Source organism: Planococcus citri, chromosome 4 (assembly GCF_950023065.1).
Source record: "Planococcus citri chromosome 4, ihPlaCitr1.1, whole genome shotgun sequence".
In the NCBI taxonomy this organism is placed as follows: Eukaryota; Metazoa; Arthropoda; class Insecta; order Hemiptera; family Pseudococcidae; genus Planococcus; species Planococcus citri.
This window is the reverse complement of record NC_088680.1, coordinates 60,972,907-60,998,216: the sequence shown is the minus strand read 5'-3', so window position 1 is coordinate 60,998,216 and position 25,310 is coordinate 60,972,907. Positions and strand designations below refer to the sequence as shown.

The window sequence follows — 25,310 nt, the reverse complement described above, 5'->3', positions numbered from 1 at the left end:
CTCCAGAATTGCTCAGAATGGTTCGAACATTTTTCATGTTTGAGTGGAAATAGTTTCCTTTCTTTTCAAATGTAATTGTCTTGGAATCAATTTGAAAATTTGAAAAATCAAAAAAAATGTAAAATTTTTAAACCGTTGAGAAAGCGAAAAATTGATGTGTAAAATTTTGATTTCTTCTCTTCCTTCATCGATAAAGGTTGTAATAGGGCATCCATCCTACCCAATCTCTGGAAAACTGGGAAAAGTCGGGAAATTTAATTTTGCAAATCTGGAACAGTCAGAAATTTTGTAATGTTCATCTCAAAATTCTTGAAATTTTGAAAAAATGATCATTTGTGTATATCTAATTTTGAAGTTATGCTTCATTTGGACGATTTTCCTTGTTCAATGCTGCCTCGAAAATTTGGATTTAGAAATTGGGAAGTTGATTAACGTAGTTAAGTGAGATCTATATGATTTCGTTACTATAACTTCAATTTTAGGTTCATTTCAAAGTTGAATGCATGAATGTTCGTTCTTTTTTTCGTCATGTAGGTACGTACCTAAAAAAAAGTACCTGAAAACATGTCTTGTGAGGTTTTTTCAATGTTTGAAAATTAGTTTTATTATTTTCAAGTTTAATGTGCATATACAATGTGTACCTATTGGTTCTTTTTTTTTGTTTCTTCATGCGACAAATGAAACGTATCTCAAAATTTTAAGAATTTCTTGCGTGTTTGAATTTTTTTTCAATTGAAGAAGTTAAAGTTTAACTGTTTTGTATATTTTTAGAAGAAGTGTCTCTCCTCTGAACGAAACCTTTAGCTGCCCGAAGACAGCAGAAACACGAAGATTGAGGTCGAAATTTCGACCTCCCCCCCCCTCCTCTAAAGAATCCACAAGTGTATGACAGGGTGTCTAACACTCCTATTTATCCTACAAAAGTCCTTTTTTTTGTTTATGACACCTTTTTGTCCTTTTAGTGTCCTTTTTTTCAACTATTTTATCCAAAAGTCCTTTTTTTCCAAAATAACGTTTTCAAATTTTCAGTTTTTTTTCCTTTTTTCCGGAATTTTGAACTCTTTTTCAAGTTTGAATTTTTTTTTTTTTTTTTTTTTTTTTTTTTTTTTTGAATTGAGGTTTGAATTATCATTTAAATTTTAAGATTTTGTAGCAAAATATAGGTAACTTATTTACACAAAAAAACATCGTTTTCGTACCTCTCAAAATACATAATTTCTAAAGCTTTTGCCTTCGCTTCGCTCGGGCCCGTTAGCTTTTCTTTTTCCAATTTTAAATTAAAAAAAAATCATAATTCAAATTTTATAATTTTGAAGCAAAACATAAATAAAATAATTCATCACTTAAACAAACTTTGTTTTTGTACCTCTCGAAATGCTGATTTATAAGAGCTTTTGCCCTCGCTTCGCTCAGGCCCATTTATTTTTCTTTTTTATTTTTGAGTATCATTCGAATACCACCGTTTTTATGCCTCTCGGAATATTACCTAATTTTCGAAAGCTTTTTCCATCACATTGCTCGTGCCCGTTTGCTTTTCTTTTTTCATTTTCAATTTTTCAACCAAAAAAATAATTATTCGAATTTCAAATTTTTGAATCATTGTGAACCCACCCCCCCCCACCCAAAAAAAATCACACAAGATGAAATAATTTTTCATATTACCCAAAATACCTTCTAATTTTTGAGAGCTTTCCCCTCGCTTCGCCAGGGCCAGTTTGTTTCTATTTTCCTTAATTAATAATTAATAAATTCCGAACTTGAAGCAGAAATCTCGCTCACTCCCCCCCCCCCCCCTTAAAAATCCCAAGTGTTCAAAAACTGTCCAGTTGAAAGTCCTGCTAAAATTCCTTTGGCTAAAAACTTGAATGAAAATTTTGAACCTCCCACCTTGATAAAAATTTTGACACCCCCCCCCCACCACCTCAAAAAATTCCATAAGTGCTCGAAAAATGACCTGCTGAAAGTCCTACTAAAAGTCCTTTTTAAGTCCTTTTTTTTCATTTCGAAATTTTGTTAGACACCCTGGTATGAGAAATTCCTGGTAATGTTCTGATTTATCATTCTGAAATTTAGCCAGTGACTTTGTTTTGCCATTTTTGAAGAAGATTTTACGTCAATTTTTTCGCACATTACCTACTTTTTTGTTCTCTGTGTACATCTTGCTTGGAGAAGTTCGATTGTATTTCCGTTAGAGCGCTGCTGTTGTCTCGTAGAATGAGTTTCTTTCTGATGATTTTTTTTATCGAATTTTAAGTCAATTTTTTTTTCAAGTAATCCGTACATGTACAAAGATTTTTATTGTGAAATCTAGTTCGAATTATTGTTGATGGAGTGGAACTCGCCAGACGTCAGCTTTCTGATTCTCTCTTGAATTCTTAAGTGTGATATTTCTTGAAAAACATTTTCTGATTTTCGAGACACCCGGTCAAGTTTAGAATTTTTGGTGTGTTTTAATATTGAAAGTACGTTTATACTGAGAAGAGAGGGAATGAGATTCAACAAAAATTTAGAAACAACTGAAAGTACATAATAAGAAAACCGTTATGAAATATTATGGTTCGTCTTACATTTTATTCGAGTTCAAACGGTACCTTATTCTAAGTGTAACATGTGCTGAAATAATATCGATTAGTGGAGAAAGATTTTTAACAGAAATGTGCATGAGATGCAGTTACCTATGCGTTTTATTTCAATTTAATTCTGTACATTTGTGTCTTATGGTAATAATATTTATGGATAATTGGATAAAATCAAGCTTTCACTGGTTGTTGTTGTGGGGCTGGTTGTGCTGCCCCATATCCCAAACGTGATGCTATTGCCTGACGTGATGGAACCATATTCCACGCTGCCTCACGTGATGGCATCCTTGCCCACGCTCCCCAAAGAAGATTTGATGGGGCAGCTGCGATCCATCCTGCCCACCCCTGAGGTGTTTGTAATTGCCCATCATCGTGTTTATTTTTATCTGAAAAAAGTAAATAGATTTATTTCGATCATGAACGACATGCGAACGAAGTGTTTTTTTAAAAAAAATATAGTGCATTGGGTAATTTACCATCAGTGTTTTGGGAACTTTCATCTGAACCGGATTCTTTCTTCTTGTGTTCTGGAAACAGAAAATGGTGATAATGAGAAATTTATTATTTTTTGTTTGAGAAATTTCGCATCAGATTTTAATCAGAAATTTTAGGTTTAGTTACTTTGAGATTTCTCAGATTCGTCGGAACCAGAATTGCTACTAGAATTGTGCTTTTTCTTCTCAGCTTCTAGGAATGAAAATATTGATGTTGAAATGAAAAAATGAGCAAATCGTGATTCATTGATGGAATTGTCATTATGGTTTCATTACTCACTTTTAGGTGATCTAGGACTCGTAGGTTTTCCAGTGCTTTTGAAAGATTCGGTAGATCCAGAACCACCATCAGAATTATTATTGTTTTTCTTCGATTCTGAAAGTGTAAATTTTGATGTTGAAATGAAGGATTGAAGTAGATGAGAAACAATTTATGTATAAGTACTGTCATTGAATTTTCACGACTTACTTTTGTCCTTACTTTTCGCTGAATCGTTAGATTCAGAATTATTTCCGGATTGCTTTTTCTTCTTCGATTCTAGAAAATGTAAATTTTAGTTTTCAATTTGAAAGATGTTTCAGAAACAATTGATTAAAATATTGTGAGAATTTTCACGACTTACTTTTATCCTTACTTCTCCCTGATTGGTCAGATTCAGAATCACTTCTAGGAATTCCTTTCTTCTTCGATTCTAGATATGGAAATTTTAGTTGATATATTGATGTTGAAAATAAGTCAGAAATTTTACTTCTCATGACTTACTTGGCTTTCCTAAATCTCCGGCGATTTCAATCGGTTTGTGTGAATCAGAATCAGAATCATTGGTTTTATTTTCACGTTCTATGAGTAAAAAGGTCAATTTGAAAATTGAGGTATGAAGAAATGAATTTATATTCATCAATTATTATTATTTCATCTCGGTTTAATTGAATTATTCCTTACTGCTTGATTGCTTGGGGCTTCTAACCACGATATCTGAATAGTCATCAACGGATTTGCTATCCAGACCACGGACTTTTACTTCTTCGTGTTCTGAAAATATTTTTAGCACGTTATGGGAGCAGCGTTGTCTCGGTTTTATCAAAACATTTCTTACTTTCGGGTGTCTTGGGACTTGTAACAATCCTGTGTGATTTTTCCGAAGCGGATTCATCGTACGGAACTGGAAACTCTAGTTTCTTAGGTTCTGAAAATGATTATACCTAGGTACTGTATTTTTTATCGCGTTACAGGGTGTCTATTTTGTGAGCTATTTTCATCACATACTTAGAAGGGGGGGGGGGTATCCCAATTGGAGAAGCAGTTTTGGACCGGACAAAATAAAAGATAAGTAGAAGGAGTATGCAAAAATAATCTTTACTTAAAATTTCAGGTGGTGAAATGCATTTTACGATTTTTGGTGAATTTTTAAGAATCAATGGGCCAAAAAATGCGAAAAAGATCTCAATTTTACCAAATTGATCTTGAAAGCTCAAATTTTGTGTGTACCTATCCTATTTTTTTGACCACCACAGGCAATTTTAAGACGTTTTTGAGCCTTCAGTGACATTTTCAAACTGTTAGTTTTCTGAAAAATAGCCTACGTGAAAGCTGTCCAAATTCACTTTAGCTTTTATCATCGTGACTGATGTTAAGGCAGAGAATGAATTTTGCTTTTTCAACTCTACTTGATAAAATTTCGTGAATTTTGCGACTTCCAGTATTCGGCCGAAGGCTCCAGAACTGCTTCAAATTGTCAGAAACTAATTCTAGTAGATGAAGGGGGGGGGTGTACCAAATTTCAGTTTTCTAGAAGGTCAATTTGGTAAAATTTGATTTTTTCATTTTTTTGGCCCTTTTGAATTTTAAAAATTCACCAAAAAATCGAAAAATACGCCGAGCTCCTGAATTTTTGGGCGGTGATATAGTTTTGCATGCTGCACTTTGGATCTAGCTTTATCCAGTTTAGAAATATTTGTACCATTTGGGATATCATAACTCCCTTGCTAGGTAACTTACTTTTTTTCCCAGGTGAGATCACTTCACCTTTCGTAGGCTTTTCGGAGGCAGATTTTGATTCATTTTCTAGAACTGACAAAATTATACGTTGATTGATTAAAATTGATAATGATCTGTTACGCGAGTTACTCGATGAGTACGCTTATTTTAATTACCAGGTTGATTCCTGTTTTTGCCGCTTCCATCTTCGTCGCTACTCGAATCTGAATTTGAAAAAATGTGTTACCTTAAGTTTTAAGCAAGAACATTTTTGTGTACCATCGAAAAAGAAAATCGAAACGAGATCTACGATAACCTGATGATATTGATGAAGATGATGAAAGTGATGGTGCTGACGATGAATTATCTTTTTCCTCGTCTTTTTTCGCTTTCTCATCTTCTGTTCCCTTTATTTTCGCATCCCCATCATCTAGATTGAAATTAAAACATTGCATTAATGCAATGTATACAAAGTAGTGTATGGATTGTTGAAACTTGACGAATTTTTTTTATCATGTCCAGCATTTGTACTAGTACACAATTTTTCATTAGGTGATTAATCATACACTTTTTCTTTTTGAAAAATGCCAAATTTCAAAAAAAAAATTAAATAATTAGACAATTTTGAAATATTTTTCAGAAGAAAAATATTCATCGTGAGATAATCTGAGCAATTTTTTTGTAATTATTGTTCCATGTTGAGATACTTGAAAAGTGCATTATTTTTAATTTTATCCTCCACGCTTATTTCAGCTTTTTGTTGTTTTTTTTTCGAATCATTTTTATACGTAAACATGAAATACTCCATGCGAAAGAATGTTTGATAATTTTTGAAACAGCTGTCTAAATCAAGCTTGTCTACTCAGCATGAAATAATTCTACTCAATGTACAGCTACATATCCATTGGACGTGAAGAAAGTGTTATAAGTAGGTACCTTGTGCACGATCTCTCTTCTTTTTCTTTTTCGGTACAGGAACTGCTATATAGGGCTTTTGTAATTCTGTGTCTAAGCTGACCCCGTGAATATCTGTGAAATTGATCATTATTTAGAAAAATCGCCCGAGTTTCGTGTTTTCTCATTCTTGAAATGCATTTATGTAAATGTATAAACAGAGAAATGGTATGAACGGAAGGAAGAATTATAATTAGTAACCCTCGTGATGACGATATCAAAGCAAACGATGACCTCATTGCGTTGTCAGAGTTCGAGCACATTTTCAATATACCTAGCAAAATCCAAAAGGAACTACGCAATGGTGTCATCGACTCAGAAAGGCTCGAAAATTAAGGGGCGATTAATTAGATACATGGTGTTATGTAAATTGAAATATTTTCAAACGGATTTCCTCATTTTGGCTTGAGCTGTTTGTATGAGATTTGTAATATTTTTGTATTCAAACTACATAGATACTTATTTTACTCTTCAGACTTTACCATCGTGTTCCTGACGATGTTCTAGATCTTTTTTGAACGAATCTCCAGAATCTATGATTTGATGAGAACCATTATGAGAAAGAGAAAGATACGAGTATTTTTCGCCAACTCATCTGCATATGTTTCAATGTCACTGAAAAGACGTACCTTTTTGCTGGGAACTATCTTTCGGTGTTTTGATTTTGTGTAATTTTAAATCTCTCGCTTTATTACCGTTTGAATTGGCCGAGTGATCTGAATGGGAAAAAAATATTACGTGAATGTCTGCCCCTTGAATTATCAAATTCTTCCCTTATCGAGAGATTTTGTGGAATTTTGTGTAAATAACCTGATGCTGAGTGACTTTCATTGTGTTCTTTTTTCTTATTTGCGCTTGAATCTGAAAAAAAGGAGTAAATGTGACATTAAAAATGTACATACCACGTAAAAATGATCCAAAAAAATGTATAAGGAATGGTCAGAAATGGTAATTGCTGATCAGAATGAATTTTTAACAAATGTTTAGTTTTTTCGAAACGTGCCTTACTTCAGATTTGGATACAACCGAGTATTTGAAAAAAAACACGTGAGATGAACAAGTTGCCTATTTTGAAAATTGAAGGCACAAAATTCGTTTTCAAAATCTGAAAGGCTCAAGTTGCCTATTTTGAAAATTGAAGGCACAAAATTCGTTTTCAAAATCTGAAAGGCTAAGTCCAAATTTGACCATGGGGGTCGGTAGTGCTTTGAAAAATGATCGAATTACCTGTTATGGTATGACTTTTTGTCTAACTTACGAATTGAAGGGGCTGCAAGTGATTTTTAATTTCAGAAAATCACGATGAAAAAAATTGATGCTACCCACGTCTAAAAATTAACCAATTTCGTTTGATCATTTTTTTTCTTACTCTGAAATTCATAAAGTTTTTCAAAGCTCAACAATATTTTCGATTTGCTAAAAATTTTAATAAATTTACAATTTTTGAGTTCTCAAAACTTTTCAATAGAATAATTTTTTTTTCTTTTTTTGTTGTACAAATAGTACTTATTTATTTCTGCATTTATTTTTTGCAACGCGATTTTTTGAAATTGAAAATAATTTGTAACCCCTTCAATTTGCAAGTTGGGCAATAAGTGATTGATGATAAGTAATTTTATTAATTTTTCAAAGCATTACCGACCTCCCCCTCCCCCTCCCCCCCAATAGTCAATCAAAATTGAATTTTGAAGACGTATTTTATCCCTTCAATTTTCAAAATGGTCCGGACCTTCACATAACCTTTTTTCTTAGTCGCACCCTGTTGTATCCAAATCTGAAATTTGTACCACCACTCCCCGGACACCCTGTATAAGTTTTCGAGGCGGTCAAGAACGGTTTTCTTGGGAAATATTTAATCTCTGAAGCTTGAGATGCTTTGAATAGATTTAATGAATTTTCAAGAGTGCCTTGAAATTTTTGAACACCTGGTTCCTCCGATTTTAAAGAGGAACAGTTTAAGAAAATTGAATCTCTCTGCATGTCTTGAAAAGTAACTTAAGAATTCGCCTTGAAATTGAAAAAAAATGTCAACTTCTAAAGCATTTTTCAACGTATAATTGCTCGTAACCCCTTCAGTTTAGGTACCTATAGGTTGCAAATTTTGTGGAAGATTCTTTTTTTCTGCAAGAAGCTATCGTCAGAAATCCTGAAATCTGTAAATTTGGGCATTTGCCTCTTTAATTTTCAGATAAGGTATATGCCGAATGAATCGTCTCATTACCTACGTATTACTATCACACACACACACCCCCCCCCCCCTCTTGAGTACAATACGTGGGCCAATTTTTCTCTCAGATCAGTGATTGTCGTTTGTAACTGTTCCCTTGTTGTTGGTTCTGTTTGAAAAATGGTATTTTCTTTACCATGGGAATCATGCTTCCCAGAAAGTAAAATCGGTAAACTGAAAGATGGCAAAATATTGTGATCGTCTTTCTGTGGAGAACTGTCCTTCTTTGTTTCATTTTCTTCCGCTGATTGCTTGCCTTTATTGTTATCGCTTCGATGGGCCGAATGGCCTGAGTAAAAATGAATTTTAAATAGGATACCCATTACCCACCTACGATTTTGAAAATTTGTGACGTTTTGTGTAAAATGAAATAACCTGACGATGAGCTGTTTTCGTCGTGTTCTTTTTTCGCGTGTGTGTTTGGATCTGAAACAGTTAATGCAATACATTCTCATAAATATAATTAAATATATCATTTTGCGAGCAAATATACAGCAGAAAGTTGATGAAAATGTTACCTTTGGGAACAGGCTGCTCAGGAATTATTTTTACTGGTTCAGGAAAATGTAAAACTTCATGATCTTCTTTTTTTTTAGAACTATCCTTCTCAGTATTATTCTCTATCAGTTTTTTGCTTTCACTCTTATCACTTGAACTTCCAGAATGACCTGAATAAGGAAAAATGTTGAATTTATATCACTTTCTAGGTTTCTCATTTCATTTTTATTGCAGAATAATGACCTGATAAAGAGCGGTTTCCATTTTGTTCCTTATGTAAGCCTTTGTTTGAATCTGCAAACATAGAATGATTGACGAATTACCAATTGAGTTGCGAGTTCTTGAATTTTTTCAAGCTTTATTTTGTGAACAAATATTTCAAAAACTGTTGAAATATTGTATTTTACGAACGAGAATTTTTTACCGTTGGAGGTCGGTTGCTCATGATGTGTATTTGTGAGACCAGGGAACAGGTCTAGTAAAAGATTATTCTTGTGTTCACTGCTACCCGCCTCTTTTACGTGTTCTGTTTCTTTATTTTTTTCTTTGTCGCTACTTGAATGGTCAGAATGACCTGTATGAAAGTACATATTAGGCACACTGATTAGTTTTCTACTTTCTTTCCTTGTGTTTGGTACTGCTGGAATTATTGTGTTTCTGCTCGAATTACTTACTTGATGCCGAATGGCTTCCATCATCTCCTTTAATTTCAACTAAATGCACATCTGAACCAGAATGGCCGCCATCGTGTGGTTTATTTTGGACCAAATGCAGATCTGAAGCAGAGCGGCTTCCATCGTGTTCTTTATTCTGTACTAAATGCGTATCCGAAGCAGAATGGCTTCCATCGTGTCCTTGATTTTGAGCTGAACTCAAATCTAAAATAGGGAATGAAGAATTTGAAAATTTAGATGGGTATCTTGCCTATTGCTTATCATATCGGTTGATCTGCAATTTGCATTTATAAAAATGCTCTTGATTTTTTTTTGTTTTTTTTGTTTGTTTGAAGGAGGTATGCAAAAATGTATTCAACCTTTGGAAGTAGGTTTCTCAGGACGTATGTGCAAGGGACCGCCAAAGTGCAAAGAATCGTGTTCGTGCTGCGCTGATGAATCTTTTTGCACGAAATGTTCGCTTACATTGTAAATGACTTCGTTTTGGTCTTCGAATAAATTTGAAATTGAATGTTATTGACAGTGATGGATCTATGAGTTGAGAAAAAGTAACGAAAATTTGCAATACCTGCGACTTCTTTCGGTGTGATCTGGTCTTCATGCAATTTACTCGATTCTGTAAAGTAATTAGATGATAGTATTTTGTTTCATTTTTTGTAATTAGATGCTTGAAAGAATTCATTTTATGTACTTGAAGAATGAGATGAACTGTCATGTTTGTGTGTATGAGATATATCTGTTAGAAAAAGAATTAAATTTGAATCTGGTTTACATTATTCTTAGGGGTTATTTTAAAATGTACAAATAAACGAATTATTCAATTTTTTTCATGAGTCGAGGTTTCATTTTTCATAATTATTCTTATGTAGTGGAAATGTTATTTTGTTCTCACCCGATGCATTGGAATTCAATTTACTTCCTTGTTTGTCTGGAACTGAATTTGAAAAATTTTAAGTGAAATTGATCAGCTTCTGTAAACTACTGTCTATTAATATTATGACCGAGACGCAACACCTACCTATATGTATTTCTTGCTGAACATGCTGCTCTTTATGCGAAATATCAGATTCTGTTTTCGGAAATTCATGAAAGAGAATTTAATTAGTTAATATTATGACGAGGGGATAGACTAGGTTATTGATTCGATGAAGGTACGTCTATGAGTCGTTTTTTAAAAAAATACCTGAATGGTCGGATTTCTTGTCTTGCGATTTTGGAGCAGCTTTTAAGTGACAGAGAAGTTCATGGAATATGAATTCAGAAGTGATTGATGTACCAACAGAGAGCCCAACTGGGTTACTATTTATTTTTGAACAGGGTTAATTTTTCATTATGGTTGATGGGTTAACGAAAGTTACTATTTTCATCAAAAAAGTTACTAAAGTAATTTTTGGGTACTTTTTTTCCCCAATGTTTAAACACAAAATTTGTAGAAAAAGTGCAAAAAAGTATAACACTTGAAAAATTGTCATGAAGGGGACAAATTGAGTATAATGTTTTACGATGGAAGAATTTTGAATTTTCGAAAGCTTTAGCTCGAGCGCCGGTACAGTGCCAAACCTCACTTACACTCGTGTAATCCTGAGCAGAAAGGGCCCTGGACAGGAATACACGGATGTAAGTCTGGTTTTGCAATTTTCCCGACGGGCAGCTCAAAAGAAAAATCATGCAAACGTTTTCTTCTTTTTTTTTTTTTTTTTTTTTTAGAAGGGTCACTTTTGAAGTTGACTCTTCTTTGTATTCGACATTTCTTTTTCTGATTTTTCACCTCCCTTCAAAATGAATTGTTCCATTACTCTGGCAAAGACAGCTAGGGGCAAGAATTCTTGAATGAATTGGAATTTTTGGTCATTATTGATGAAAAGTGAGTCATTTTGGTTGGTTTTTTGTAGCTTTTGGTCAATTTTGGTTACTTTTCGGTTACATTTACGTATTTTCTTTCCCTAAATTAATTGGGCTCTCTGTATAAGTTGAGTATTTTAGTTGGTAAAGTAAGTTTTCTGAAAAGAATTAGTGATCATCGAGATTACCGTCAAAAATAGCAGGAATAATTGTCTTCTGTTCATCAGGGTTTGGACTTGATTGGTTTTCTGATTCTACGAACCCGAAATAGAGAGAGAAAAAAAGAAAAACGTGAATTATTGAAATCCTCATTTACATACTTATCAATCATTTGAATTCAATTTACATTATTTTTTCATCTTTACGCAAACTAGAGAAAATCCTTTAATTTTTTTTATACGAGAATTGAAGTGGATTTAAAATCGCTGGTAGTGGCGAAGTGGGGAGAAAAGCAGTTCTTTAGAAATAATCCAGAACAGGCGCGGACTGGGTCGAAAGGGGGCCCACCGGGAAATCTCAGATAAACGAGTTTTGATTTTGCCGGAGCGAAGCGAGAGCGAAAATTTTTCGAAAATAGTGGTTCAAAAAACAGAAAAAGTCCAACTTTGCATGTTTTATCTTAAATTTTCCCTAGCGAGGGCCCATCGTCTACCCCAAGGGCCCATTTTTTTCATTTTTTTGGAGGGGCCCACCGGGAAACTCCCGGTATCCCGCTAGGGCCAGTCCGCGCCTGATCCAGAAGGGCATTTTCTGGCAAAGAAAAAGTGTTGATTCCAAAAAATGGCTACTCACAACTATTAACTTGACTGACGCGAGTAAATCATTAGTTCATTACAGTGTTGTGTTCATATTGAAAGTTTGATGTGCAGAATCGTATTCATAACTTCTAAGCCAATTTTGCGAATGGTTTTTGAAAAATTACGTTAGTTGAACAACGTTCAATGAATTGAGAATCATGAGGAACTTCTTGAAATTTATGTTCATTTGGGGTATTTTTTGAATCAAAACGTTAGCTAAATAAAGAATCATTTGTGTAGGTAGGGTGATTTTCAAGTCATAATTCGAAAAATCATTTTTCAAATTGTGTTTTTTTGCATATTTTTTGTAAAACAATCGTAACCGAATGAAAAATTGTAATTCAGAATGTTGTTTTTCATACGTAGGTATTATGCAGTTCGTTTGGATTTTTTTTTTAAAAACAAGATTGCCAAGATAGAAATCATCACTCATATCTACACTGGTTTTGTTATTTTTTGCTCAGGTTACCTACTGGTATTTTATCGATTTTATGCATTTCAGATTATAGGTGTAAGTATGTGTTTGCCATTTCTGTAGGTTACCAGAAGTCACTTTTGGTTACTTTTTTCATCAAAAAGTCACTATTGGTCACTTTTCTTCCAAAAAAGTCACTTTTTTGAATTTTTTTTTCGTTTTTTTTTTTAAAAAAAAACGTTCTTAATCCAAATTATCTTTTTTTTTTACTCATTTTCGAAGGGTTTTATGCGCATTTTCTTTATTAAACAATTTCAGAATATTAAAAACACAAATTTTTACTTTTCGAAACATCAATTTTCGAAAGCTTTTGCCCTCGCTTCGCTCGGGCTTATTTTATTTTCTTTTTCAAAATAAAGATGAAAATTTATTTTTTTTAAAATCAAGTAAGGTAAACCCGGGTGAGATGCCGCACCGGGAGAGATGCCGCACCTTCAATTTTGGTATGTTGGCAACACTGATTCGAAAATCCAACCGTGTAGAAACTAAAGCTCTTTAATACAAGTATGGAAATAGATTATACTCTTAAGAAAGTCATAGGATTTTACGTAAGTTTTACGTACTGCGCAGTGCGCGAGCAAGCATCAAATCAGCTGTTCACGTACAACGTTGCACCCCATTGGTTGCTCCACCCACCTCCACCGCGTGACGACACCAACCTGCCATGCGCAGTGCGTAACACATACGTAAAATGCTAAGACTTTCTTGAGAGCATAATCTATTTCCATACTTGTATTAAAGAGCTTTAGTAGAAACATACCTTATACCCAACTACCTTATATGCAACAAAAATATTTCGCCGACCTAACATATTTTGGTCTGTGGAAATCCTTGAAGTTGAAAAGTGATAAAATTTTTTGAAGAATCAATTTTCATGATTTTTAAAACAAAAATTTTTGTTCAAAATACATTTTGAAATTGGTTTTCAAATAGTCCAATGGAAAGTACATTTAACATAGATTAATTTGAGCTATACAACTTTTTCAATATCAAATGATTTGTGAGATCAATTTACGAAAAAAGAAAAAGTCTCAAAATGGGAGAGATGCCGCACATGTGTGCAGGGAGAGATGGCCTATGAAAATTTCATAGTTATAATAATGCTTTTCATTTTTTTAATGGAATTTTTTAAATTTAAGCTCACAAGACACATCCAACACAGAAGACTACTTCTGTGACTTCTGCTCACCTCAAATTTCAAAAAAAAATTTTCAATACATTTTCAATTATTTACATGCAAAATCCCATAAGCCATCTCACCCATACACATGGGAGAGATGGCCAAAAAATTTTTTTTTTTATTTTTCAAAAAAATCGAAAAATTATTGACCAAAAAAAAAATTGTTCAGGGCCACAGGTACAGAACCTGTACGTAGTACTTTTCACGAAGTGTCAAATTTTTTGAGTCATTTTTGCCGAATTTATGACAATTCTAAGAATGGTGCGTCATCTCACCCGGGTTTACCTTACTAAAGCCAAAAAACATCGTTTTTATGCCTCTCAAAATACAAATTTTCAATAGCTTTCGCCCTCGATTAGGCCTGTCTTTTTTCATTTTCAAAATCAACTTCCTTCAAAAAAACATCATTCAAATTCTAAAATTTTAAAAATAAAAAAATGAGCTAAGTACTCGTTCTCACATTTTAAAAAAAACGGATTTTCCGGTGGGGCCAGACTGGAGAATAAAGTAATAGTTTTAGGTGAGATATTGAACGTTTTTTTGCTTTTGTTTTTATTTTTTGCTCTCCTGAACGCTGGAATTAAAAAAAAATTGGTCACTTTTTTCACTAATGAAAGTCACTAAAGTCACCTTTTTTTTGAAAAATTTGGGTAAGATGTCTGTAGGTTAGATTTCATTTTGGTCAATTTTTCTGGAATTTTTTCATTTTATGATTGTTTTTGGAAATCTTTAATGCTATCTTGAGGTTTTTTCTTTATTTTACTTTATTTTATTTTTTTTTTTTTTGTAAATTTTGTATGGATTTCATTTGGTCAATTTTTCTGGAATTTTTTCATTTTATGATTGTTTTTATAAATCTTTAATGCTATCTTGAGGTTTTTTCTTTATTTCATTTTATTTTTTTTGGTTGGTTGTAAATTTTGTAATAGTTGATGCAATTTTAATCATACACGCTACGTGTTTTTCTTAATTTTTTTTTTGTAATTTTTGATTGAATTTTATCAATGGTTCATAAACTGTGGCAACTTTTTTACCTTTTTTCTGACTTTTCACAGTTTTTTAATTCAATTTTAGCGAAATTTCGCTCTACTTTGTCGTTTTTTAGTTTCCAAACAATTTTTGAACAATTTTGCTGGATTTACTCATCACACGAATACGACTGTTATTCAGGATAAGAAGTGAATTTAAAAAGTTTTTAGCAAAATTATGCCTCAAAAGTTCAATGAACCATCGGTACTCCTGTGAGGAGCAAATACACTAGCCATTGATTCGGTAAGATGGTGAGAATAATTAATTCATTTTTTACCCTTCAGCAATTTTGAAAAATATTCTCTAATTCTCGAAATGATAGTACATTGAATCGACAAAAAAATGCATGGTGAATTTTTCACTGCAAATGATTTCGCTCCCTTTCGTCCGCAGATGGGAAAATGTTAATTACACCTGAATAACCTATGCTTTGAATTTTCTTTGGTTGAGAAAAAAAATTGTGAAAATTTGAGGCGAGAATTCATTTTGCACTAGAAGTTATTGAAATACTGCAACATACCTGAGGACGATGTTTTCTTGACGGGTTTTTTATCTTTGATGAAAAGAAGAAAGATGAATTATTACGAGAAGAATATCTTATCTTACGTTAGGTGAGGAAGACTAATCGTAATATCTTACCTGCATCTGAATCTGAATGATTCAAAGTTACTGTCTGTGGCACTGGCTCTGCAACTTGTTGAACTGAAATGGAAGCGAAATTGTACATACTTATTTCGCGTTCTAGATATCGCACCTCGGAAGTAATAAGGTCACATCTCAAAAAAGTGAAATTTTACAGGAGAGTGATTTTCTTTTTTTTTAAAACTTGATTCATTATTTTTATCAACTTATAATTAATTGTGAGGAATGAATAGCACCTCATTTTAAAGATCTGGTATCCTACCTTCATTTCGCATAAGAACACTTTGAAAAATAAAATCTTAAAGAGGAAATATTTCAATGTTTGAAAAACATTTTGAGTTAGAACCTTTCATTAAAGTTGATGTGGAGGCGAAAGAAAGCGTCCAAAAAAAATTTCATGTTAACAAAGTTGTAGAGAATTAAATTTCCAATCGACATAATGTCATTAGTTTTTTTCTTGAGTGCTTAGTTTTTGAGTTTTTCTCAAAAAACTAAAATTTCATGATATGTGCAAATTCATTTTTTTGAAAAGTGATCAATTTAAAAAAAATTTTCCATTTGGTACAAACCAATAAAAAATGCACTCCTTGTGACTATTTCTAACTGACAAACATTCAAAACAATCAAAACTATTTGTTAACACTTTGTATGTACGAAATTTGTTTAAAGAAGGTGGAGTTTTTTGAGATGTACCTACCCTTATAACTCCAAACAACTTGCAATTGTTGTCGAGATTTTGAGTTAGCCCATTTGCGTTTTTTACAAGATGTAGATAATGTACCCAACTCAAAGTGTAACTTTTGGTTGAGGGGAGTCATACAAACCCCAAAAATGCAAAAACATCAAAATCAATTTTTTTTCGAGATGTGACCTTATTACTCCCGAGGTGCGATATATGTATTTTTTTTTAATTCGAGGAATTACACGAGTTTACTCACCAGGTTCTTTTTGTTTGACGTGGTCATCATTCGAACCATCTGTAAGGCCTGTATGAAATAATTCATTGAATTTTTCAATAAGAATTTGCTAAAATAATAAATGTGTAATTTGGAAAAATCAAAGTTACTGCGCCAAATTCCTGCAAGTCCGTCATCTGTGTGTTTACTTCTTACTGATTCGTCTTCAGGTGCTGTTTTGCGAAAGAAAGGAAAATTAGATGGCTGGTCAGAAATACTTACTATAGTATAAATAGTCTTTTGCATGCTACGAAATTCAACAAGAGCTCAAATCAACACAAAGAATTCAGCTAAAGTGTCAAAAGATTTAGTTTGACTGATAACGAAATGTGATTTTCTTGTGCTTAAGTTGACCAGTAAAATATGATGGAAAAAATCCTAATTCAATAGTTGTTGAGCCAGATTTCTTTTTCGATAAGGATGCATTTAAAAGAAACCCTGGTTAATTTGTTACGTTGTTTTTTTCGATAAGGATGCATTTAAAAGAAACTCTGGTTAATCTGTTAGGTACGTTGTTTTGAACTCAAATTTTGGGAAGTAGGCTAATTTTACTTACTATAGAGGAATTGAGATCGAGGGATCTTGAAGGAGAAAAGGTGAAAAAATTGCTTTGAGAATAATTTATTCTAGTGACAACTTACCCGATGATGATGATCTACTTGATTGAGAGTTGTCATGATCAACTTTGATCTGTCCGTGTGTATCTAACGACGTATTAAAATGGATTTAATTTTTCCAATTTTAATTAATTTTCGGATCAGAATTTTAACTGAAAGAGATCTCCACCACTCACCATTTGGAACTTTGATTTCAGCGTGATGTTTTTCAGGCAATGTGTTCCTTGATTCTATTGGAAATAAAATCCAATTAAAACAATTACTTACTACATATATTCTTTTATAAATCAACGAATTTATTGTTTAGAGTGTTTACTGACAAGAAAAAGGCGAGAAATTCGCTTGAGTGGCAAGAAAGTTAGAAAATAGTATAGAAATTCCTTCGAAAAGCAAGAAAATTTCCAAGAATTCACATCAAAAATCTCTGAAAAATTGAAGTTATCCCAGCAAAATTTCAAGTTTTTATTCTGTTAGAATTGATGTTGTTCTACTTTTCGAATGGAAAATTTTCCAAAAATTTTGCCCTCGCTTCGCTCGGGTCATTCAACATGTTATTTTCAACAATTTTAAGAATTCAAAAATTAAATAGGGAATTTTTGATTTCCAGGTAATACCCAAATCATTTGAAAAGTGCAAATTTTTCATTCTCTGAACAGAACGACTAACTTTTCAAAATTGTTGATATTATTGTGCTCCGATGAAAATGCAAAATAAAGCATACAAAATGGTCGTTTTTTCGTTTTTTACAACAATTTTTTCAACAAATTTTCGCTCGAGCAGTAATTTTAACTTCATTTCCATAAAATGATCATTCATTGTGAAGAGTTTTCTGAAAATAACCTAAAATGTCGATTTTTCGTGTCTAAAATTCTGATTTTGCTCTCCCCTTAATCACAAATAAAAATATACCTAAGCTCTTTCATGGTTTGATCCTGTAATTGTTATGTCACTGGTATTCAGCACGTTAAAATTTTGATATTTGTCGGAAAAATAACCATTTCTTGTTGGAAAAATGACATTATACTCCCCCTCCCTCAAATAACGCGACTTTGATCCGCATTCGAGTTTACTTTTCATTTTGTTACTGTTATCATCATAGAATTGAATTCACTTCAGTAGACTTGCCTCAACGTTTGTTTTTATTACGTTTTTTTATTACTACATATTTTTTCATTTGAGAAATTAATTCACTTCTCTGCTTTGAAGAATACATTTTTGAGAAATTTTGTTGGGGGGGGGGGGGTTTAGAGGGGTTAGCAAAGATTATCTATGCGTAAATATGAAGAGGGGTAAGAATTTTCATTTTTGGAAGCGAGAAAAAGGCGAGAAATTCGCTTTTTTGATTTTAGTAGACACTCTGTTGTAGCTGGAACTCTGAGATCTCACCTGAATTCGACCTTGAAATACTCTTCGTTCTTTGTCCAAGTTCACCTGTAATCATAAATTGAAAAATTAATACCTGTAGAATCTTTGTAAATACATGACAATTCAGCTTCTAGTGAAGTGAATCGATAACGTTTCGTTACCTGTTGTAGCCAGTCCAACCATTTGTCCATTGTCCGCTGATTATTTTCGTATTCGGTATAGGCAAAAAATACATAAGTTATAGAAATGAAATAACGTGATTTTTAAAATCAGCAGCTTCTGAAGATTCGTGGATAATCACTTTACCTCTGTTTGCTTCCTCATTGCCATGGTTTTGTTTTTTGGAATCTGATTTCTCTGTAGATTTTTCAAACCAATACTTTGATTGAGTATTTCAACGACATTTTTTTTATAGAAGTGAAAAGATTGCTAGAATTGCAGATTGCGTGTAATTTTGAATTTTACCTAGAGATGGTGCTGATTTGTCAGGTTTCGCCACAACGAGAGGCAATATTGGAGCTGGATCTGTTGATAATAACCAATGCAAAGCAGAGAAAATATATGAATTGACTTCCTAATCGGTTTCGTGAAATTTTTCTAGAAAAAACATACTTTCTCCCTCGTGGTTATTTTGATCCGATTTTGTGTGCGAGTCTTTGTTTGGAGTCGGGTTACCAGAAACCGATTCATCAGAGGAATCTATAAGCGAATGCCTCGATTATTATCACAATAATCATTCTTTCGAAGAGTAAAAATATTTGTAGGTGTAATAGTTGAATATGATTTAGAACTTTACCCGAAGATGATGATGATGACCTAGGTGGTACTGGTTTCTTTACCGAGGCAGAAGGTGAGAATGAGATTAAATCTGGTAATTGGGAATTTTCTGTTTGTGGCGGAGGGTAATCCTCTGTTTTCTTTTTGGGCGATGACTGTGACTGGGAAGGACTTTTATGGAGGCTTTGATGATCTACGAAATTTGATTCAATTATAATGCCAGAGCAGAAATCAAAATTACGAAAGAGTGCAATCCTCAATGGTTTCGTGAAATATCTCTAGAAAAATACATACTTTCTCCCTCGTTGTTATTTCGATCCGATTTTGTTTGCGAGTCTTTTTTTGGAGTTGGGTTACCGGAAACCGATTCATCAGAGGATTCTACATGTGTAAGCGAATGCCTCGATTATTATCAGTTTACCACCATAATCATTCTTTCGAAGTGTAAAAATACTCGTAGATGTGATAGTTGAATGTGATTTTTTAGAGAACTTTACCCGAAGATGACGATGATGACCTGGTTAGTTTCTTTTTCGAGGCAGAAGGTGTAAATGAGATTAAATCTGGTATTGGGGAATTTTCTGTTTGTGGCGGAGGGTAATTCTCTGTTTTCTTTTTGGGCGATGACTGTGACTGGGAAGGACTTTTATGGAGGCTTTGATGATCTGCAAAATTTATTCAGTTGGAATGCCAGAGCAGAAATGAAAATTACGAAAAAGTGCAATGAAAGTATGAACGTATTCAATACCAGAATTGCGATCTAGGTGATCTGTCGTAGCTGGAAGAACTGCTCCTTGTTTATTGTCTAGACAAGAGAAATTTAACAAAATATGCTAAAATATTTCCCAATATTAGGAAAATCTGGCACAGATACTTCGATGAGAAATTCGAATCATGTTATAAACAAATGAAAAATTATTCGTTTCATCGGTCGCTCGTACATTTGGAAAACTTTTCAAAGATAAATTGGGAATTAGTAGCGTTGTTCTTTGATAACGTCATCGAACTTCAAAACAGTTTCAGTTTCAAAAATGCTAGGGTTTTCTTCAAATTGAGCTCGAACTCTTCGAGTTGCGATGACGTCATCAAATGTGTGTTATTTTGCTTTGACATCGTCATTTTGACTGTATTTGTTCTACATTGGGAATTAAGTCGAGAGTATACTGAGAATTTTATGATTAAGGTTAGATTTTGAGTTGAGGCGAAGTCAAGCCAGGTCTTTGGAATTAGCTTTTCGTTCATTTGTATACGTTGAATAATGAAAAGGTATCGAGGAAGTATATTACTGTCAGACTTGAACCTTGGAGCTTTTCCCAAAAGATGAAATCGTTGTAGAAGTTGAAAAAAAAGTAGTTTGTTATTTTAGAAAACAGAATTTGGATTTTTTTTTATCCCTGGTGTTTTTGTTATTTTGCATTATCATCTTTTCAGAAACAGAAGCCTTAGCAAAGATAAATATTTCCATGGAAAATTGAATCCGTGGAGCTTCTTAATGTATAAAATTGAGTAATAATCGCAGTGTCTAATTTACTTTGTGCTGGTATCTCAGAAGCAGACACATCGTGGCTGACACCTTGGAGAAAAAAAGAAAGAAAAACGTATGAAATCAACGACATCCTGGTTATTGTAGAATCATCGCGGTGGAAGCTCATGTAAGTACTCTTGGATTACTCATCACTATATGCATGTTAATCTTTACGAAAAGATATTCTAGTCTAGATAGTTAATTATTAAGATCGATTTACTTGAGTTATCCGTGGGTTTTTCGTGTCCTGACCCTGCAGATGCACTTTTGAATAGTTGTGCTGCAATTGAAGTTGAAAGTTTTTAATTCGATTTAATTTGACCGAAACTAATTATCAATATCATGATTTTAGAATAGATATCAGCCTTCTTAAAAGTCCATGGCTGGGCTGATGGATTTTTTTTTTGTTTTTTGGGAAAGCTTAGAAAGTGGGTGTAAATGATGGCAAAATGGCCTCAAACGGATTCAGGAAAAATCTCAACTCTGTGGACTTACAATTGATCTCTCCCTCACCCCTCATTATTGTCCAGAGTGTAAATATTATGTCCTGATGTAATGACGAAAGAAACACAGAAACTGATAGAAAAGTCTTAAAGCTTCGAGTCGAAGTAATTAAAGTGAAGGTTTCGACTAAACTTGAACAATTATCTTGGAGATCCAATTTTTTCAATTGGTTGAATGTGCATACAATAGAACTAGGTACTCGAAGTGGCACTCTAATTTATATGGGACCCAGCAAGATTTAAGGGAAACATATCCAAAAAGCCCTTTATCAGTATTCAAGAGGTCTGAGATTATTTTCGGATTTTTGAAAAATTTTTGAAACTCAAATTGTGTGGTGATTTTAGAGTCGTTCAGCTGGATTTTACGAGTTCTCGTTTTTTTGCAATAATTTCTATGTACTTTGGTTTGGAAACCCCAAAAATTAACTTGGGCTTCTGTAATGCTTCAACTTTGATCGAGGTTCTTCAACTTCATCCTTTGTCAAGCTCTAAAGATTTAAGGTAAAGTGGGGTAATTCCGATTTGGGGTAATTCCGATAGCAAGCCCTAGCTTTGTTGCAAAACACATTTTGGCACAAATGATGAAGAAAGTAGGTAGTTTTAGTGCCAAACTACACCCATTAATGATCAGATGGTCCATCCGCTCCGTTTTGTCAAGTATGTGCAGTGTTCAAAATCTGAATGCCCAAAACCTTTGCTGCAAAAAACAGTGCATTTTTGAAACTCGTTTTTTTCGTTCAAAACTTGTTGAAAAATTCTGTTTAGAAGTTGAAATTTGATGGATATGTGTTAAAGTGTCAGCACCTCTTTTGATTTTGCTTTTATAATTATTTGTTTGGTGGCATTGAATTATTAAACATGTTGATCATTTTTCATGCCATGGGGTAATTCCGATAGCCCTAGCAAAATTGCCATGTAATGTTTTTTTCTCAGTTTTGATGTAGTATTTTTTTGGGGGGTTGAAATTATCAAAGAAAAACCTCAAAAGGTGGCTTTTTTCTCTAGTTAGTCTATTTTTCAAAAATTATGCCTCAAAAATGTATATTTGTAAAAAAAATTTAATTTTTGTTCTAATGATTCAATTTACATGAAATAAAAACCTAAGTATGCAATAAATGGTATATTTCAACATTACTAGCTCAGAATTACCCCCGGAGAATTACTTTCTTTATAAAACTCGTTATCGGAATTACCCCAAAAATGGGGTAATTCTGATAACTCAACCTCCCAAAATGTTTTTTCAATTATATGTATGAAGCCTCCGCACAAATCACTCTTCAATATAGTCAATGTGTAGCTGAAGGACGTAGGAATAACGTTGTTTTATCATTTTTGCCCCAAAATGTAGAGGAAACCCAAAAAATGAGAAATTGCTAAAATTTTGCATTTTGCCATCGGAATTACCCCACTTTACCTTAGTAAAATTTCAAGAATGTCAATTAAATAAATTTCTCAATTATCAAAACGATTTGAAATTTCTGGAGAAAATTGAAAACTCATGGTCCAAAAATGGTTGTTTTTCATTTTTAGTGTTGGAATAAAATACACATGCAGTGCTAACTTATTTTTTATATCATTGTTTGAATTAAATTTTTTCAAGCTTTGACACCAATTTTTCTGGTATTGGGATGAGCTGCTCCATATTTCCACTGTCAGGGATTGTACTCGGTTACATTTCAAATAACTAGGTTACTAAAGTTACTATTAGTGACTACTAAAAATTACTTTTCCAAGGTTTTTTCTCAAATTTTCTTTTTTTTTAAATTATAACCAAAATTGTTCTCATTTAAGTGGCATCATTGCGTTTTTGCGTTACGAATTTTATTTCCTCAGATTTCGTGAATTTTTCTTTCAAAATTTTCTCATGTTTTTCCTAATTTTAGCAATTATTTGAATATTTTTGAATTTCATGATGGTTTTTAGTGAATTTTCTCCTGTTTTTATTGATTTGTACATCTTGAATTTTAATGATTTTTTCCCAAAATAATTTTCCCATTGTTTTGTTTTAAATTTTGATGATCTTTTTTCACCTGAATTTTTGCTAAATTTCGTCACCTCGTGATCTCGTGATTTTTTGATGAAAATTTTTTCTCAAGCTTGTGTGATTTTATTGCTCAATAATGTTAGTCTGGATTTATCCTTATTTTTATTCGATGACTTTTTTAAAATTTTGTTACGTTCTTTTTTCTTTTGAATTTATGTAGATTTTTCCCAATTTTGACCGGTATTTTGTGAGTTCTTTCTTTTTTTAGTTTTTCGATGATTTTACCGGAATTTCAATCTGTTTTCTCTTCAAATTGTGACGAAGTTTCGCTAGAATTTTGGCAGACTTTTCAACTTTGAATTTTCACGATCTTAGTTTTGTCCTGAATTATGGTCATTTTATTGCCTTAATTTTGACTGGACTTTTTTTTATTTCGACAGGTTTTTACTTTCTTTTTTTTTTGAGTCTCGTGCTTTAACAAAACTAGTGATTTTTTGCTTACATTTTTGTGGAATTGTGAGTTTTCTTCCTCCAGAAGTTATCATTTCCTTTAAATTTTTACCACTTCTTCAAGTTTAAATTATTTTTCTCTCTTGAATCGTCTCGAGTTTTGCTTGAAATTTTTCGATGATTTTTTTCAAAGTATTTTTGATTTTTTTTTTTCAAATTTATACCTACTCTTATATAATTCTCTGTTTTTAATTTTGAGTGGTTTTCCCTGAACTGAATTTTCGAGAGATTTCCGTGATATTGTTTTGAATTTTATTGATTCGCTTTCCTGCCTGAATTTTTGTCACTTTTTTTCTTGAATTTTCGTGATTTTTATGAAATTTTTTCCCAATTTCGCCTTGAATTTTAGTAATTTTTCCTGCTTAAATTTTTGTGAAATTCCGCTTCTTACAGATTTTTTTTTCTAGGTTTTTGTGGATTTCAAGACTTGGTGGTTTTATTTCGAATGTTTTTGGACTTCTTGATTTTTTTTCACGTTTCATTCTTTTGAATTTTCATTGATTCTATTTCCCAATTTTTCGATTAGTTTCTTCGAATTTTCATGTCATCTTTTGTGCTTAAATTTTTGCGAAATTTCCACAATTTTATCGTGAATTTTCGTGATTTTTTTTCAACTTGACGATATTTTTTCTTAAATTTTAGTGCTTTTTACCCTTAATTTTTTCGGACGAGTTTTTGTAATTTTGAAATAGAATTTATATTATGTATCCAATCTTCGTGATTTTTTTCATTTTTTCAACTTTTAGCAGAATTTTTCCAATTTTTTGGAGATTTTTTTCATTTTGAATTTTGCTCTGAGTTTTATTCTTAAGGATTTATGGTTTTGATGCTTTTCAACATTATTCTTTGACTATTTTTTCTCTCTCCAGATCTTGATCTTTCCTCTACTTCCTGTTTTGGCTATTTTCTCTCAATTTCAATAATTTGATGCATTTTTTTTGAAACGTGTGTCAATGTTTACCAGGTTTTGATGTCTTCTACTCTCCCCTGTAACTGGATTAGCTCGCTAATAACAACTCAACTCATCTTATGGTACGAAGAATGAGTCATTGACACCCTTAGTTTGTCGATACTCGATGAATTAACCCAAGCTATACACGTAATTTGGACTAATTTATCAAAATTTTCGTCATTTGGGAATTAAAGGGACGACGACGAAAGTTTCCAACAATATTGATAAATTTGTATGGGCGTCTTAATTGCACAGCTCGAAAACCAAATATGTAAACTTTCAGTTCAAGTTACTACGTCTTTACGAGTAAATAAAAGACGTAGAACAGTGTTTAAACTACCCCTTACCCCTCATCACATGACTGAAAATATTTTCACCACGTTACATACCTGCCTATGATTAGGAGCAGAATTATTCAATGAAATGAAAAAATTATCGGGGTATTTGGGCTTATCAGTTATCTGATGAACAATTTTGCATGTAACTCATAAAATTAATGTTAGTCTAATATTGAATAAAAATGAATTGTTGGTATACGAACATTCGTTTTTCGATTCCGAAATAGAAGATCCTTCTGTAATATAAACCATAGAAACGTTATGATTGAAAAATCGGGTCCAATTTGTAGCTGCTATAATCTGCGTACGAATGTCTCGCAGCTATGAAAATAATGCTTTACTTGTTATTTCAGCCTGTCGTTTATTGAACGTGTCCATTTGAACCGTAATTGATTGTTTGAAAGCTTCGATTTT

General features: G+C 32.7%; 1 protein-coding gene across 1 annotated transcript; it reads right to left on the bottom strand.

Moving 5' to 3' along the window:
• Window positions 1-2,570: 2,570 nt before the first annotated feature.
• Window positions 2,571-25,274, bottom strand: LOC135845218 (dentin sialophosphoprotein-like). Its single transcript, XM_065363682.1, has 44 exons — window positions 25,238-25,274; window positions 20,830-20,889; window positions 20,616-20,657; window positions 19,833-19,889; window positions 19,582-19,749; window positions 19,379-19,465; window positions 19,104-19,277; window positions 18,920-19,006; window positions 18,773-18,832; window positions 18,614-18,664; window positions 18,469-18,504; window positions 18,329-18,373; window positions 17,119-17,172; window positions 16,967-17,029; window positions 16,308-16,355; window positions 11,435-11,500; window positions 10,588-10,626; window positions 10,423-10,473; window positions 10,297-10,338; window positions 10,096-10,140; window positions 9,973-10,020; window positions 9,764-9,892; window positions 9,405-9,608; window positions 9,155-9,304; window positions 8,974-9,024; window positions 8,751-8,900; window positions 8,563-8,658; window positions 8,369-8,521; window positions 6,816-6,866; window positions 6,635-6,721; window positions 6,488-6,538; window positions 5,988-6,080; window positions 5,368-5,481; window positions 5,228-5,275; window positions 5,073-5,144; window positions 4,171-4,260; window positions 4,017-4,106; window positions 3,837-3,914; window positions 3,697-3,765; window positions 3,543-3,611; window positions 3,354-3,449; window positions 3,201-3,266; window positions 3,056-3,106; window positions 2,571-2,965 (listed from the first exon to the last, which is right to left on the bottom strand). The coding sequence occupies exons 1-44, from the start codon at window positions 25,272-25,274 to the stop codon at window positions 2,751-2,753; spliced, it is 3,633 nt and encodes a 1,210-aa protein (XP_065219754.1). The 3' UTR covers window positions 2,571-2,750.
• Between the last annotated feature and the right edge of the window lie 36 nt (window positions 25,275-25,310).